Source organism: Martes martes, assembly GCF_963455335.1.
Source record: "Martes martes genome assembly, chromosome: 8".
Classification (NCBI taxonomy): domain Eukaryota; kingdom Metazoa; phylum Chordata; class Mammalia; order Carnivora; family Mustelidae; genus Martes; species Martes martes.
In genome coordinates this window covers 17,869,780-17,884,500 of record NC_137895.1, presented here as the reverse complement: position 1 = coordinate 17,884,500, position 14,721 = coordinate 17,869,780, and the positions used below count along the sequence as shown (strand labels likewise).

Here is a 14,721-nt window from a genome sequence, read left to right as displayed (position 1 = left end):
ATCATGGAAATCAACTTTATGTACTAGTTTTGTAAGGGACTAGATTTTCCTGATAATTTAGGACCCCTTTCTGGGCTTTTTGTATTTGTCTTATGTGTCCTACTCCCCTCCCACCCAAGCTATTTTTCTAGGCTTAGTTTGCAATAATCACTTTAATGCTAATTTACTTGATTTTTAAAAATCTGTTTCCTTTGTAAGAAATAAAATGGGAGCTCAGTCATAGGAAAACATACTACAAAGGTACAGCTTCCTTCATGATACAACACTATATTAGCCATTAATCATAATATTTGTTTCCAATTTTTTGGTCACCATTTTTAATTTTTAATAAAGACATATAGAAAAGCCATCGGATTGCATTAAGTTAATAGCATCTGGAACTTGCTCCTCGCTATTCTCCCAATTACAAATTCTGACTGCATACTATTTCCAGCAGGAAGCTTGGAAAGCATCCTATTCCCATAGTTTTGGGGGTAAAAACAAGCAGCTATGTCATACCCACCTTGCAAAACCACTGTTTGACCTAATTTAATGACCAAACACCTTGCAACTGGTCTATCTTGGGTGGTTTTTTTCCCACAGCTCTATTAAGGAACAACCTACTACTACATTTAATTTTTGGTTTGTGTAAGTCACAGATTTGGTTCTCCAAGCAGCACTGAAATGGAGTTTAGTATACAGGATGTTTATTAAGGAATGCCCTTAAGTCAGCACCTGTGGAAGGAAAGGAAATGGGATGGAGCAGAGGGAGGTGAGAAGCAATGCAGGGTCAAGAGCACCAGTCAGCTCAGAGGGAACCGAGCTAACAGACCCCTCGAGAGTTGTGCTGAACGGCAGAAGGCGTGCCTCTGAGCAAGGCCACCCTTTAGCTGTTAAAGTCCCTGTAGAAGTCAAGACAACTGAAGGCTGCTCAGTGAGAAGCATCCAGTGCCTTTCCTCCGAGAATCTACTAATGCATTTCCATGGCCACCACAATGCATATTTTTCACAATAGGGGTCAAATTCAAAAAAGGATACCTTGGTGAAAGTCTCATCAGAATCAGCATGTATTGAAAATGATGGCACTTCTACTTTCAGTATATTTTTGTTTTAATAGCTAGAAAATCAATTTTCCCCCTTCATAAAGCCATTGTCTTGTAGAAGTGGATTCAAATCATGACTTTTTCTCTCAAAAGCCAGACCAATCACTCTGTACCTGTCAATGAAAGGTATGGACAGGGAGGGGGAGTGAGTGACTTTACAGTTCACCGCATTAGACCATATGGTCCACCCAGGGCATGAGTGGGGACCTTCCACTGTGCACAAACTGGCCCCAAGGGGCCGATCCTTTCTTCTTCCAAAGGGTGAGAAACATCCCTAGCTCTTCTCTCCTCACTGATAGCTACAAACTGCATTATCAAAGTTCACCAGTTTCATGTTCATATACTAAAATTAATGGAGAAATAGAATTTGAAAATGCTTGTTGGCAGAGAAAAAAAATACTGCACCTAGTAAATTCAACTGATGAAACTAGTTGAGAGTTTAAAAATGATTTTATTATTGATTTATACTAAAATCAGGTATCCTTCCTAAAACCTTTGGGAATTCATATTATTTGAGGAAGTTAGGCACCAAAGTTAGAATTACTGAGTTTTGGAAACCATTTTTTAATTCCTTCAACCAAAAAAACAAAGTCCAACTTTTTCCAGCCTGATACAAAACTCTTGCAATTGGCTGTGGCAAGATTCACCATTTGTAAAGTATAGAATTTTTTAAATATGTTCATTTTCATTTTTTAATTAACATATAATGTATTATTTGTTTCAGGGGTAAAGTATAAAATTCTAAGAAAATAAGTATTCAGGGGTGCCTGACTGGCTCAGTCAGTCGAGTGACTGACTCTTGGTTTCAACTCAGCTTATGATCTCAAGGTCCTGGGATCGAGCCCTGTGTCAGGCTACGTGCCTAACACGGAGTCTTCTTAGAACACTCTCTCTCCCTCTCCCTCTGCCCCTCCACCCTGCGCTTGCACACACACACTCTCTCTCTCTCCCTAAAATAAACAAATCTTTAAATTTAAAAAAAATAGAAAAAGAAAAAAAAGTGTTCAATTAATTGCAGCTATGAAATTTGCTCCAGAAGTCTCATCACAAGGTCATAGTAAATATCAGCAAACAACCAGTCTCAACTCAAAACTTTGTTCTCCAGCCCTCTCCCTGGAGTGAGCCACTGCTCATCCATCATCGACAGAAAGACAGATCCTCCTCATGTGATGAAGAATTTGGTAAGGTACCAAATAACACAGCTGCAGAAAAGAAAGAGCTTGTATATAGACTAGAAATAAACCATTTCATTTAGTTGCTTTACACTGTTAAACCAAAAAGGGTATTTACTACGGCAAATAAAACACAAACATTTTGTTTGCATTTCCGGTTTTAAGATTTCAACAATGACCCCAAAGATTTATGTGATGTAGCAATTGGCTAACTGGCTAAGAAGCAAGCCTAGATCTTACCTTTAAGAACACAGAATTCTGAAAAACTTCTTTTGGAAAAATAGCCCTAAATGGAAAGCCAATTGCTCTATAAATTATTTTGTCCTTTATTTATAGACTCAAGAGAAAGACTTGAAATGTTTTAGTTTCCGAGGGCTGCCATAACAAAGTATCACTAACTAGATGGCTTCAAACAACAGAAATGTATTCTCTCAAGAGTTCTGGAGGGCAGAAATCTAAAATCCAGGTGTCAGCAGGACCATCCTCTGAGACTCTGGCTAGAACCCCCTCCTTGCCCCTTTCTGGCTTCTGGTGATGGTTCTCCATCCCTGGCATTCCTGGCTTCCATGACTCCAATCTTTGATCTGGTGTCACACGGTGCTCTCCATCTGAGTCTGTCTGTACATGGCATTTTCCTCTTATAAAGACATTAGATTAGATTGGGGACCCAGCCCAATGACATCTTAACTTCACTATATGTGCAGGACTCTATTTCCAAATAAGGTCACATTAACAGGTACTGGGGGGGTTAGGACTTCAACATCTTTGAGGAGAGGACACAATTCACCCCATAACGAAGCTCATTTAAGCTTTTCACCTATTTAAAAATATATTTTATAAGAATAACTACATGGTAACATGGTTTCTCAAATTTGGGGATAAAGAACTTATGACAGTCCAAGTGACATCTGCTATAATTTTGTTAAGTACACAATTCCAAAAGAATTTCAAACTTTAAATATTTCAACTTAATTCAGTTTGGTACAAAGAGCAGTGTCCAATTTTAGAGAAATATTAACTACACACCGTAAGATTTAATTGTCAATGACACTTTTATTATAGTTAATTTATAATTCCCATTTTTCATGACAGTCAAGCTTCCTCAGAGAAATAAACCAGGATTATAAGAGCAGGAAACACTGTAAATACTCTTTCTCACGTGATATTCAAGAATAAGTATCTATTCAACCACATTCAAAAAGCTGATGATACACACTTTGGCAGTTTCCAAGAAACACTGGTCAATCCATAATTAAATCTCAGTGCATCAGTTAACACCTGGGCACCTCCTCGTGCCGTGAGGACTGCTTTAGGTGCTGAAAGACAACCCATCTAACTCAATAAACTTTAAAAATACATATTTAATACTTATAATATTATTCATGGAGTTCTTGGCAGAGTTAAGTATTTTGAGGTTTCTATTGCTGAGAAATTTGAGGTTCATGTTGTCTCTTTTTCAGTCCCAAAAGCTCCGTTTTGAGTTCTCCAGGCTTTGGTGGAATTTCAGGTATTGTCTATCAAAAAAAACAAAACAAAAAGGATAGATGCCAGTGCTGCCTTAGACTGTAATTCAGTGTGACCTGAAAGAAAGTTGAAAGGAAAAAGAAAAAAAAAAAAAGGGCACAAAAGTCCCTGTGCACTCAATGATGAATCCTTATTAGGAAAGCCTGTGGCCCATGTCAGTCCGTTTCTAACCCAATACTTACAGGACTCTACTGTCCAGGCTGTGCCTCCAGTATTGCGGGACTCACAAAGGGAGCGTTTAGATCAATATTAACTGACAGATCACAAATCTTTTTTTTTTCCCCTAAAGATTTTATTTATTTATTTGACAGACAGAGATCACAAGTAGGCAGAGAGGCAGGCAGAGAGAGGAAGAAGCAGGCTCCCCGCTGAGCAGAGAGCCCGATGTGAGGCTCGATCCTAGGACCCTAGGATCACGACCTGAGCCGAAGGTGGAGGCTTTAACCCACTGAGCCACCCAGGCGCCCAAATCACAAATCTTAATAAAGCTTTCTACAATCTGAAATTCATTCCTGCACTGTTTACTGAGTCTCTACCATGTGCCTGGCACAGAAAACAAGTATTAGGAATCAATTCGTTTTGAACCAATTTCAAATCAATTTGTTACTGTTCAAAAACAGTAAGAGTCTAGGGCGCCTGGGTGGCTCTGTGGGTTAAACATCTGCCTTCGGCTCAGGTCATGATCCTGAGGACCTGGGATAGAGCCCTGCTATTATTTTTACGATGGAAGATTATTCTGTCCTAAAAGGAAATGAAGTACAGATATATTTGACAATATGGGGCAAACCTTGAAAGCATGCAAAGTGAAAGAAACCGAGTCACAAAAGACCACATGTTATATGATTCCATTTAAATGAACCTGTGTACAAGAAGAAGGTGTAGACCTATGTTTTCATTTCTTTTGGGTATAAACCAAGATGTAGAATCACTAAGTCCTATGACTCTATGTTGAACTGTTTGAGGAACGGCCAGACTGTTTCCCAAAGCAGCTGTACCATTTTCCATTCCTAGCAGCACTGTATGATGGTTCCAATTTCTCTGCATCCTGACACCTGTCATGAGCTGTTTGGGTTTTCTTTAATTATAGCCATTGTAGTGGTGATGAAATGGTATCTTATTGTGGTTTTGATTTGCATATCTCTGATGGGTAATGATGCTGAGCATTTTCTCATGTGCGTATCATCTGAAAAGGTGATTTCTAACAAAGATCTACATCAAGGAGGATGAGAAAACCAGCCATGCAGCTATCTAGGAGTGTTTCAGGCAGAAGGAACGACAAATGCAGAGGACTTCAGGCAGAAATGTGCCCTTATGTGCACGGAAAAGCAAGGTGGTCAGCAACGCTGGTATAAAGTATTCAATGAGAGGTCAGGAAGGGATGACGACAGAGGAAAAACGGGTGCAGAGATGCACAGTCCCTGGAGAGTTCTGAGCAGAATGACATGATATGACTCAAGCATAAAAAGAAGACAGTGGCTTTGTTGAGAAAAGACTGCAGGGGAGCAAGGCTGGAAGGTAGAAACAGATCAGGGAACCATCACAGAAACTGAGGTGAGATGTGGCTGACCGTGGCTTGAACTGGGTAGTAGCAGCGAACGTGGTGAAAAGCAGTGAGATTCCAGATGTAGTTTTCAGATCAAGCCAATGGGATTTGCTATTATATGTAGTAGGAGAGAAGAGTTAAAGAGGACTCCTGGGCTTTGGCCTGAACAACAAGAATGATGGAGTCACCATCCACAGGGACAGGCAAGGCTTCCAAATGAGCAGGTCTGTTGGAGAAAAGACCAGCAGCTCAGTTTTCAACATGCTCACTGCACATCCAAGTGGAACTGTTTGTCATGATTCAGAGACATATCTACTTTTTTTTTTTTAAAGATTTTATTTATTTATTTGTCAGAGAGAGAGCACAAACAAGAGGAGTGGCAGGCAGGGAAGAAGCAGGTTCCCCGCTGAGCAGGGAGCCCGATGGATCCTGATCTGAGCCAAAGGCAGATGCTTAATGACCGCCACCCAGGCACCCCTAGAGGCATATCTATTTCTACCAGCTATCAGCTTACACGGTGAGGTCCTGAGAAAAGGAACCGCATCATAATTTCCTCCTTATTTCTTACAACCCTATAGGATGCCCCTCATTATAAAAGGCAGGCAAAAAGACTGTGCTGAATGAATAAATCAACAGACTGTGCTCAGGACCCTTATAAGCTCATAAAATTGGAGAAATAAAATCTTTGCTCAGATTATTTTACATAAAACTGCAAGATTAGGGGCGCCTAGGTGGCTCAGCTGGTTAAGCATCTGCCTTTGGCTCAGGTCACGATCCCCGGGTCCTAGGCTTGAGTCCTGCATCGGGCTCCCTGCTCAGTGGGAAGCCTGCTTCCTCCTCTCTCTCTGCCTACTTGTGATCTCTGTCAAATAAATAAATAAAATCTTTAAAAAAAAAAAGCAAGCAAGCTTCTATAGCACTTCAATCCCTGAAGTTCAAACACCTTGATCTGGTTCATTTTACTCTTTTATCTAACAACTAATTAATCCTAAAGAAATAAAATAGGAAAGAAAGTGGGATTTGAGGTCGGGGTCACAGGAGAGGTAGGGAGCTAAGGGATGTGCTTCACAGCACAATTCTCATTTTGAAGTGGAAATGGGGGGCCCAGTTGGTTAAGTGGCTGCCTTCAGCTCAGGTCATGATCCCAGGGTCCTAGGATCGAGAAACTTATCGATCGTTTCTCCCTCTGTGTCTCTCTCTCTCTGACAAACAAATAAAATCTTTTTTAAAAAATCGGTGATGGCAACTAGAGCAAAAGCCAGAGTACCCCGTCTTGACAATTTCCTATCTTAAAACTAGTCCTAGGATTTTGACATTCCCATCCCTTTAGTATAAGAACGAATGTAGCTTGCTTCACCTTCATTAAACTGTGTAAACTAATTAATGTAGAAGGAATGCTTTTCTCCCCAGGGTCACGAAAGGAAATTATATGAAGTCACAAAGCCCTATAAAATACAGTATACACCTGAAACTAATATAACCTTGTATGTTTACTAACTGGAATTAAAATAAAAACTTTAAAAAATAATAAAAACATAAAATACAACAGCATGTTTCAAATTTCTATAAAGTATATACAACCGCCCACTTACACACAGAGAGGCACACACTTGGAGTAATCTGAATTGCCAATACAGTACAAAGCTAAAATGACAATTCAATTTTTTTTTTTAAGATTTATTTATCTATTTCAGAGAGAAGAGTGAGTGAGAGAGAGAGAGCACGTGAACACAGAGGAAGAGAAAGGGAGAATCGGACTCCCCGCTGAGCAGGGAGCCCAATTCAGGGCTTGATCCCAGGACCCTAGGATCGTGACCTGAGCCAAAGAAAGCTGCTCAACCAACTGAGCCACACAGGTACCCTGACAAGTCAACTTTTATTAAAAGAAATGAGTGGGGCACCTGGGTGGCTCAGTGGGTTAAGCCGCTGCCTTTGGCTCAGGTCATGATCTCAGGGTCCTGGGATTGAGCCCCGCATCGGGCTCTCTGCTCAGCGGGGAGCCTGCTCCCTCCCCCCGACTCTCTCTGCCTGCCTCTCTGCCTGCTTGTGATCTCTGTGTGTCAAATAAATAAATAAAATCTTTAAAAAAAAAAAAAAAAAGAAATGAGTAAGGGACAGGCAGGGCTAGATAGGGAGAGATCGATGGGGGGCTATGTGATCGGGCTCACAAAAATCTCAAAAATGTAGAGATGTAAGGAAACCAGAGATAAGGGACACTCCAGACCACCCGAGGTGGGGAGTTGTTTTATGACAGTCTCCTGTGGTCAACAGAAAATAACCAGACCCTAAGGTAAGCCATTAAAGATGCTATCACTAGTCCTTAATCAGTAGTGCTGCCTGTAGAGAAGGAAAAAAGATTTAAGCTCCCTACTTAGCCTTCAAGAAAAAAAGCAACCCTAAAAGCCCTCAGTGCCAACCTTATCGGGACCCCTCTCACTCCGGAGAGTTTTTTCTGTACTCTTGCTTAATAAAAACTCTATCAATTTACTCACTCTTTGTCCGTGAGATTCATTCTTCGACTCCATGAGACAAGAACCTAGCTCTCCTACTTCAGAAAAGCAGCACTTTTATTTACTAAATACATTAAATATATAATCAATTTTTAAAAGACTAATAAGTTTACTGACTCAAAGGCTAACAATATCAGCAGAGGTTCTAAATAGCAATTTGTGTGTATGTGGGTATGCCTGGAGACAACCAAAAATGAACACTTTAAAATGAGTCCTGGGACACCTGGGCGGCTCAATAAGTTAAGTGTCTGCTTTCAGCTCAGGTCATGATCCCAGGGTCCTGGGATGGAGTCCTGAGTGCTGTGTCGGGCTCCCTGCTCAGCGGGGAGCCTGCTTCTCCCTCTGCCTGCCACTCCCCCTGCTTGTGCTGTCTCTCTCTCTCTCTAACAAATAAATAAATAAAATTTTAAAAATAAAATAAAATAAAATGAATCCTAAGGATGTGGTAAACAAAGGCCAAAGAAAAATTAAATTTTCTTATCACCTATGGCCCACTGACAAGTCCTTGAAACAGGCAGTGTGACATTCCTCTAGGGATTCATCTGCCTTGATGTTACTACTTTGCTAAGGGCAAAAGGCAACCTTAGCCCAACCCCCAAGATCCTGTCAGTCTCCTTTAACATATAAAAATTCAAACTTCCTTTATCCAAGATACATGTTAGCAATCATCCCCCAAGCGTATGACCCACTGATATAGAAATGAGGAGTCTCGTGACCGAGTTTTTACTAAGTAATAAATGACCTTTCCCTGACAATACCTCATCCCCTTAGGATCCTGGAAACTCGGTTTCCAAAATACCTGGGAGGCTTATGGTATCCCTAACCCCCTCCCAACTTGAAAGTACATAATAGACATAATAGCCCTCATGACCCACTGCAGCTCTTCCTGCCCATGGATCCTGTCTTCGTGCTTTAATAAAACCGCCTTTTTGCACCAAAGACATCTCAAGAATTCTTTCTTGGCCATCGGCTTCAAACCCTATCGTCTTTCCTATATCACTGAGACTGCATTTTTTGACTATGCCTTCAATATTAAGTAAGATTATAAATTACGGAAAAGAGGACCAGTAAAAGTAATGCAAAAGCAAATGGAGATGTGGGGTGCCTAGGTGGCTCAGTGGGTTAAGCCTCTGCCTTCGGCTCAGGTCATGATCTCAGGGTCCTGGGATGGAGCACTGCATCGGGCTTTCTGCTCAGGGAGAAGCCTGCTTCCCCCTCTCTCTCTGCCTGCCTCTCTGCCTACTTGTGATCTCTCTCTGTGTTAAATAAATAAATAAAATCTTTAAAAAAAGAGAAAAAGGTAAATGGAGATGCAAACGGAAGCGCAAGCAAAAGCACACTTTGTATTCCAGGACAGAACATCTGCCTTGAGTCCTTGCCTCCACTCTAATCCTGAGCAGCTTAGCTGGTCAACTAGAAAAGGCATCCTTAGTGCTGCTCCCTTAAGACAGCACTGAGCATTCACTCTAGGCAGCTGTCATGGTCGAGTCTGGACTCCACCCAGACCTTCTAGCTGTAAAGACTGAAAAACGCCAACAAACGCCAGCAGTTGTTACAATAGTGACAGTCATTGCTAGAACAAGACCAACAGACACAGCAAAAGAACATAAATGCCTTAAATGTTAGTAAAGCATCCAGCATCCTACATGTAGCCAGCCAGCCCTGGCCTTCAGGGCCCTACAGAGGTACCCCACTGCTGATATCATTGCCCAATCAAGACCAAGCGTCTTCCCAAGGTCAAAGAAGCTGCTGGTAACAACCTTGCGTGTTCCTACTTATAATGAGATGGGTGAATCGAAGGTCAGTTTCCCAGGGGCAAATCACAGGTATTCCTTCCTTTGTAATCCCGCTTGATGTCTATTCCTCAGGAGCTAGCGACTCAACTGCATTTCCGTGGAAGGTCCTTACCCATTTTTGTCTCCACTAAGTAACCCTGACACATTCCTATAACTCAAAAGAGAAGCAGTCCCTGCTGGTAAGAGCAACTTCAGCATTGTTTGTACAAAAACTAGATACCACCAAAATGTCCACATGAGATTAAATAATATATGGAACATCCATATTATAAAATGCTATTCAATGATCAGAAAGAAAAAAGGCTGTTGATATAAATATGTTTCTGTTCATATAGATATGAACCAAAAGAAACACGCTACAGAGAAATGTGTATATGAATTCCTATTTCCATGGGGGAAATCACCCTGTCCACTGTGCGTGTGTTTGTGTGCACGCACGCGCATGTGTATCTCAACAATAGTAAAAGTCTGCAACTATACACCAACCAAAAATGGTAGCTACTTGAGGGTAGCAGACTAGAGAAAGTTGGGTGGGGGAAGCCCTAGATTTTCACATTCCACTCTACATGTCTGAATTCAATCTGAATGTTTTACAAGGGTGCATGCGGTACTACCTCATTAACAGGATCAAAAAAAAAAAAAAGAAAGAAAGAAAGGAAGAAAGAAACACTGAACAGAAATCTTGGGCTTCAAATCCCCAGGAAGCTATGTGACCCTGGGAAATCACCCTGTCTTCTGAATCTCAGTTTCCCTGTCTGAAAACAAGAATAAACACCCCCAAAAATGTAGCTGACAGTTAGCTGAAATTAGAAAGACAAATGGGTGGTTCTCTGTGTCACCCCTCCAGAGTCCAGGCAGAGATGATTGTTCCCACGCTGTGCTCCAACCACTCTATTCACGAATGTAGCATAACACCTAGCAATGTGCATGTAAGTATTTCCACTGCACTTCCTTGCCTTCATCTCCGCAAGACCGTAACTCCTCAAAAGGACCTCTAATTCCCAGTTCTAATTCAATGAATGCTTAAAATGCTAAAAGTTAATTTAAATTTCTCCCTCCTTGGACTGCCTATATGTCCTCTTCCTTCATTCATCAAATATTTATCAAGCATTTACGGTATTCTAAGCTCTTTTCTAGGTTACTGAGATCAAGGGTGAACCAGGAAGGCCCAGTCCCTTCACGGAGATTACATTCTGGTGGAGGAAACAAAGAACAAGTAAATAGACAAAAGGAATAAACTACTTGCAGACTGTGACAAGTCCTCTAGGCAAACAAAGGCTGAGACAGAATAACACGAGGAGGAATCCTTAAAGAGCTGTCCAAAGCACTCTCATTGCTGGAGGAGATATTTGAGCAGACTGACGTTTTAGAGTAGGAACCCAACCCAAGATCTGGGAGAAAAACATTCCAAGAGGAGAAGTTACGGGAATGAGATGGGGACAGGCCTGAAGAGTGTGGGAAACAGCCAGGAAACCGGGTGGCTGCAACAGTGGGAACAAGGGGTAAATGGTAGAAGATCAAGTGGCAGGCAAGTGACTGGCTGTGTAAGACCCGTGAAAGAACAGACCGGGCGTTGCTCTAAAGGCAATGCAATGCCACCATCAGGCTCTACGCTCAGGGCAGATGGTCCTTCTAATTCCGTTTTAAGATCGTTTCCGCCGCTGGGAGGAGAACGGAGCGGTCCAGGGGCCAGGAACCAGGACCCTCCTGCACTCACCAGGTCCGGCCGGTAGTACCTGTGCACCACTTCGGCCCCGGCGCACATGGTCAGGAGGCTGGCCGCGAACATTTTGAAGTAGGTGGCCCAGGACACTCCCGCGGGCATGCTTAGGGGGTGCTGCACGGGGAGGAAAGGCGGGCAGTGTTACAAGGCTCCCAGGTCAGGACGAGACCGTGCCGGGAAACAGGGCACACGGCAGGGGCCGGACGGGGTCAGGACCCCCAGGTTGTCTCCCACCCCGCGCCCCGTGGGCGCACTTGGGACGCGAGGGCGCCGAGAGCCCGAGCGCCCGAGCGCCCGCCCTTTCCACGCCCGCGCGCAGCCTTCAGCCTTCCCCGGGTTCTCAGTGTGGGGGCTGGGCCCGCGCAACTTCAAGGCAGCTCCTGTGCGGCAAGCGGAAGGCGGATACCCAGAGGCTTCCCCGCGCCTTTTCAGACTCTGGCAGAACAAATGCACACCGCCCTCCCCACCGGCCCTACAGGTGCGCCCCGAGAGACCGTACCGCAGAATGCACTGGCGTAGGGCAGCGGGCAAAGGGCGAGCGGAAGTGCGCCCCCGGGTCGCAGCAGACAACCTGCCGGCGGAACCGAAAGTACAGGGCCTGGGGGCCGCGCCGGGCCGGAAAGCCTGGGCTGCGTCGGCGCCCGCTCGGGCACGTGATCCCGGCCTTCTTGGGAAGTGCGGCCGGCTCTTTTTTTTTTTCCTTCTCGTCCCCGCCCCCCACCTACATCCCCACCTCCCCCAGTTCCCAGTGCTTTCCCAGCCTCAGGCGCTCGGTGCGCCCTTTACCCTCCCTGTAGGACTTCCCAGGCAGATGACGAGTCTCGCAGCTGGCAGGATTCTTGCCTCGTGCGTCCTTTCACGCGCCCAAGGAAATTGCTGGCGTTTGCCACCTTTTAGGAGCGGGAGGAGATTGGCCCTCCGGCTAGTGCTTCGATGAGGTCACCTCCCGGGAGTGGAGTTCGAGCGCTGTCCGTGCTCGTGCCGCCGCGTTTTGGGGGCCTGGAAACAGAGCCACACTCACACGGCTGTTCCTACTGGTGCTACTGGAATAAAAGAAAACGGAAGTCGACCTTGTTTAATCTATGCGTATATGCATGGTGCTGTGACTATGGATTTTTTGTTGAGAAAAAGCTAACTCGGGATTAAATTCTGAAGGATTAGTGTTGTATGTATAACATGAATCATGATATACTCACCTTTTAAACACTTTTATGGAGGTGTAGTTGACATTAACGACATATTTAAAATATATATATTGATGAGGTCTGACATGTGTCCACCTGTGTAACCCTTACTACAAGCAAAATAATTAACATATCTGTCATACCCAAAGTTTCTCTATGCCGCTTTCTACTTCCTCCCATGTTGTCTCCTCTGGATCTGCTGTCACAATAGATAAATTTGCATCTTCTAGAATGTTATGTAAATGGATACACTATGTAGCATCTTTGTCTGGCTTATGTCATGCAACACAATTATTTTGAGATTCATTAACATCCTTGCAGGTATCAGTCGTTCGCTTTTTACTGCTGAGTATAATAATTATAACACAATCGATGTATCCATTCACCTTTGGCGGACATTTTGGTTGTTTCCAGTTTGGGACTTATAGGAATAAAGCTGTTACAGTGAAGTGTACCAAAAAGACTCCCATACAAGCCTGTAAACATATGCTTCCATTTCTATTGAATCCTTTCCTAGGAGTAGAATGGCTGCAGCATGTAGTAGATAGGTGTATAATTTAAGAAACTGCCAAGCTATTTTCCAATGTAGGTATATCGTTCACATTCCCAGCAGCAGTTTTGAGACTTCTAGTTCCTCTCCATCCTCTTCCAATACCTGGTCTGGTTAGTCTTTCTCATATTAGGCACTCTGGTAGGTTGGTAATGGTGTCTCATGACTAATGATATTGAGAATACTGTTATATGCTCATATTTTCTTTGGTGAAGTATCTGTTCAATCTTTCATCCATTTTTTATTTTTTTTAATTATTTTAATCATCTATATATTACAGATCTTTTATCAGATAGATTATGATCTGCAAGTATTTTCTCCCATTGTATAGCTTGTCTTTAATTTTTAATAATCTTTGGAAGAGCAGAACCTTCTAATTTTAACAAAGTCCAATTTTTAATTTCCTCTTTTATGGATACTTTTGGCATGCACCAGGTCACACCCTCATGAAACTGGCCCTGCCTGCCAGCCCCACATCAGGCTCTACACTAAGGGGAGTCTGCTCGAGATTCTCTCTCCCCCTCTCTCTGCCCTTCCCCCCCTCTGCAGCTCCCCGCACTCATGCACATGCTCTCTCTCTCAAATCAATAAATAAAATATTACAGGAAACTTTTCTGGACTACGGTCCTGAGTGGTTGGAAAAACCAGAGAAAGAGAACGAGGGAATGGGCTGTGTTCACTCATTCATTCAACAAATATTCACCGAACACCCACCATGAGTCAGGTTCTGAGCAGTACCTACTAATGGACAGAGCATCCATAAAAGTTCTGAAAAGTTGAAAAATATTGGAAGTTTCATTTCAGCAATGGATATAAGACAAATTAGTCATTCTGTATTTACTCACAGAAGGCCTTTCCTGGATCCCAGAATGAAGACACATGAAGCACGGAGTGATAGTCGTTCCCAGTCCATGTTACATTAGTGAGAAATAAACCTTGGTTGCTGTAAACCACTGAGATTGAAAGAGCCCTTCAACTACCTCCATTCTGACCACAGTCTGTATTTTCTAAATGACTAAAATTTTCTTTCCAATTTATCTCTTAACTCAGCTAAAGACTCAGCAGGTAATGCATCCCATGTTGGGAAACGAAAGTACCCCTCAAGCAATAGGGACTACCCTGATGCCAGCAACACCTAGCATGACTGACCTAGGGACAATGATCAACCTGACCTTTATGACCCACCTATACCTACACACATACCTTTGTTCCACATTCTCCCTATATAAACCTAGAAGTATTTTCAACTGTTTGGATACAGCTGTTGAGACTTTGTCTTCCCTGTGTTGACCTTGCTGAAATAAATTGTTCCAACACCATTCCTCTTTCTACCTTTGGGTTTTAGCAGTGGTATGTGACCAAATCTGGTCCCTTTGGAACTCCCAGAGCCAGGTGGTCTTGCACCTAGCACCCCAGTAACAAGATTTTGTAGTCACTTGTTATCACAGCCTAACTGGGAAAAACTAATACAGCAGCCATGTTTTTCATCATGCAAACTAGATAAACAGAAAAGCCTATCTCCATTAAGAGTTTATTTATTTACTTGCTTACTTATTTGAGAGACAGAGAGAGAACATGAGCAGGGGCAGGAGCAGGGGGAGAAGCGGACTGCCCTCTGAGCAGGGAGCCAGGACCCA

At 43.0% G+C, this 14,721-nt stretch overlaps 1 protein-coding gene across 2 annotated transcripts; it reads right to left on the bottom strand.

Annotated features, from left to right (window-relative positions):
• Positions 1-3,287: 3,287 nt before the first annotated feature.
• Positions 3,288-12,227, bottom strand: UQCC6 (ubiquinol-cytochrome c reductase complex assembly factor 6). 2 transcript variants are annotated; one of them, XM_080811333.1, is made up of 3 exons: positions 12,151-12,227; positions 11,345-11,464; positions 3,288-3,768 (listed from the first exon to the last, which is right to left on the bottom strand). In XM_080811333.1, the coding sequence occupies exons 2-3, from the start codon at positions 11,450-11,452 to the stop codon at positions 3,673-3,675; spliced, it is 204 nt and encodes a 67-aa protein (XP_080667459.1). In that variant the 5' UTR covers positions 11,453-11,464; positions 12,151-12,227; the 3' UTR covers positions 3,288-3,672. The 2 variants fall into 2 exon arrangements, with proteins under 2 accessions (XP_080667459.1, XP_080667458.1); XM_080811332.1 differs by lacking the exon at positions 12,151-12,227 and adding an exon at positions 11,850-11,956.
• Between the last annotated feature and the right edge of the window lie 2,494 nt (positions 12,228-14,721).

Excerpts from the sequence above, each read along its gene's own strand:
- UQCC6 (XM_080811333.1), bottom strand. The coding sequence starts at position 11,452 with ATGCCCGCGGGAGTGTCCTGGGCCACCTACTTCAAAATGTTCGCGGCC. Across the intron at positions 3,769-11,344 it reads GGTACTACCGGCCGGACCTG|ACAATACCTGAAATTCCACC; the intron begins GTGAGTGCAGGA and ends TTTTTTTGATAG.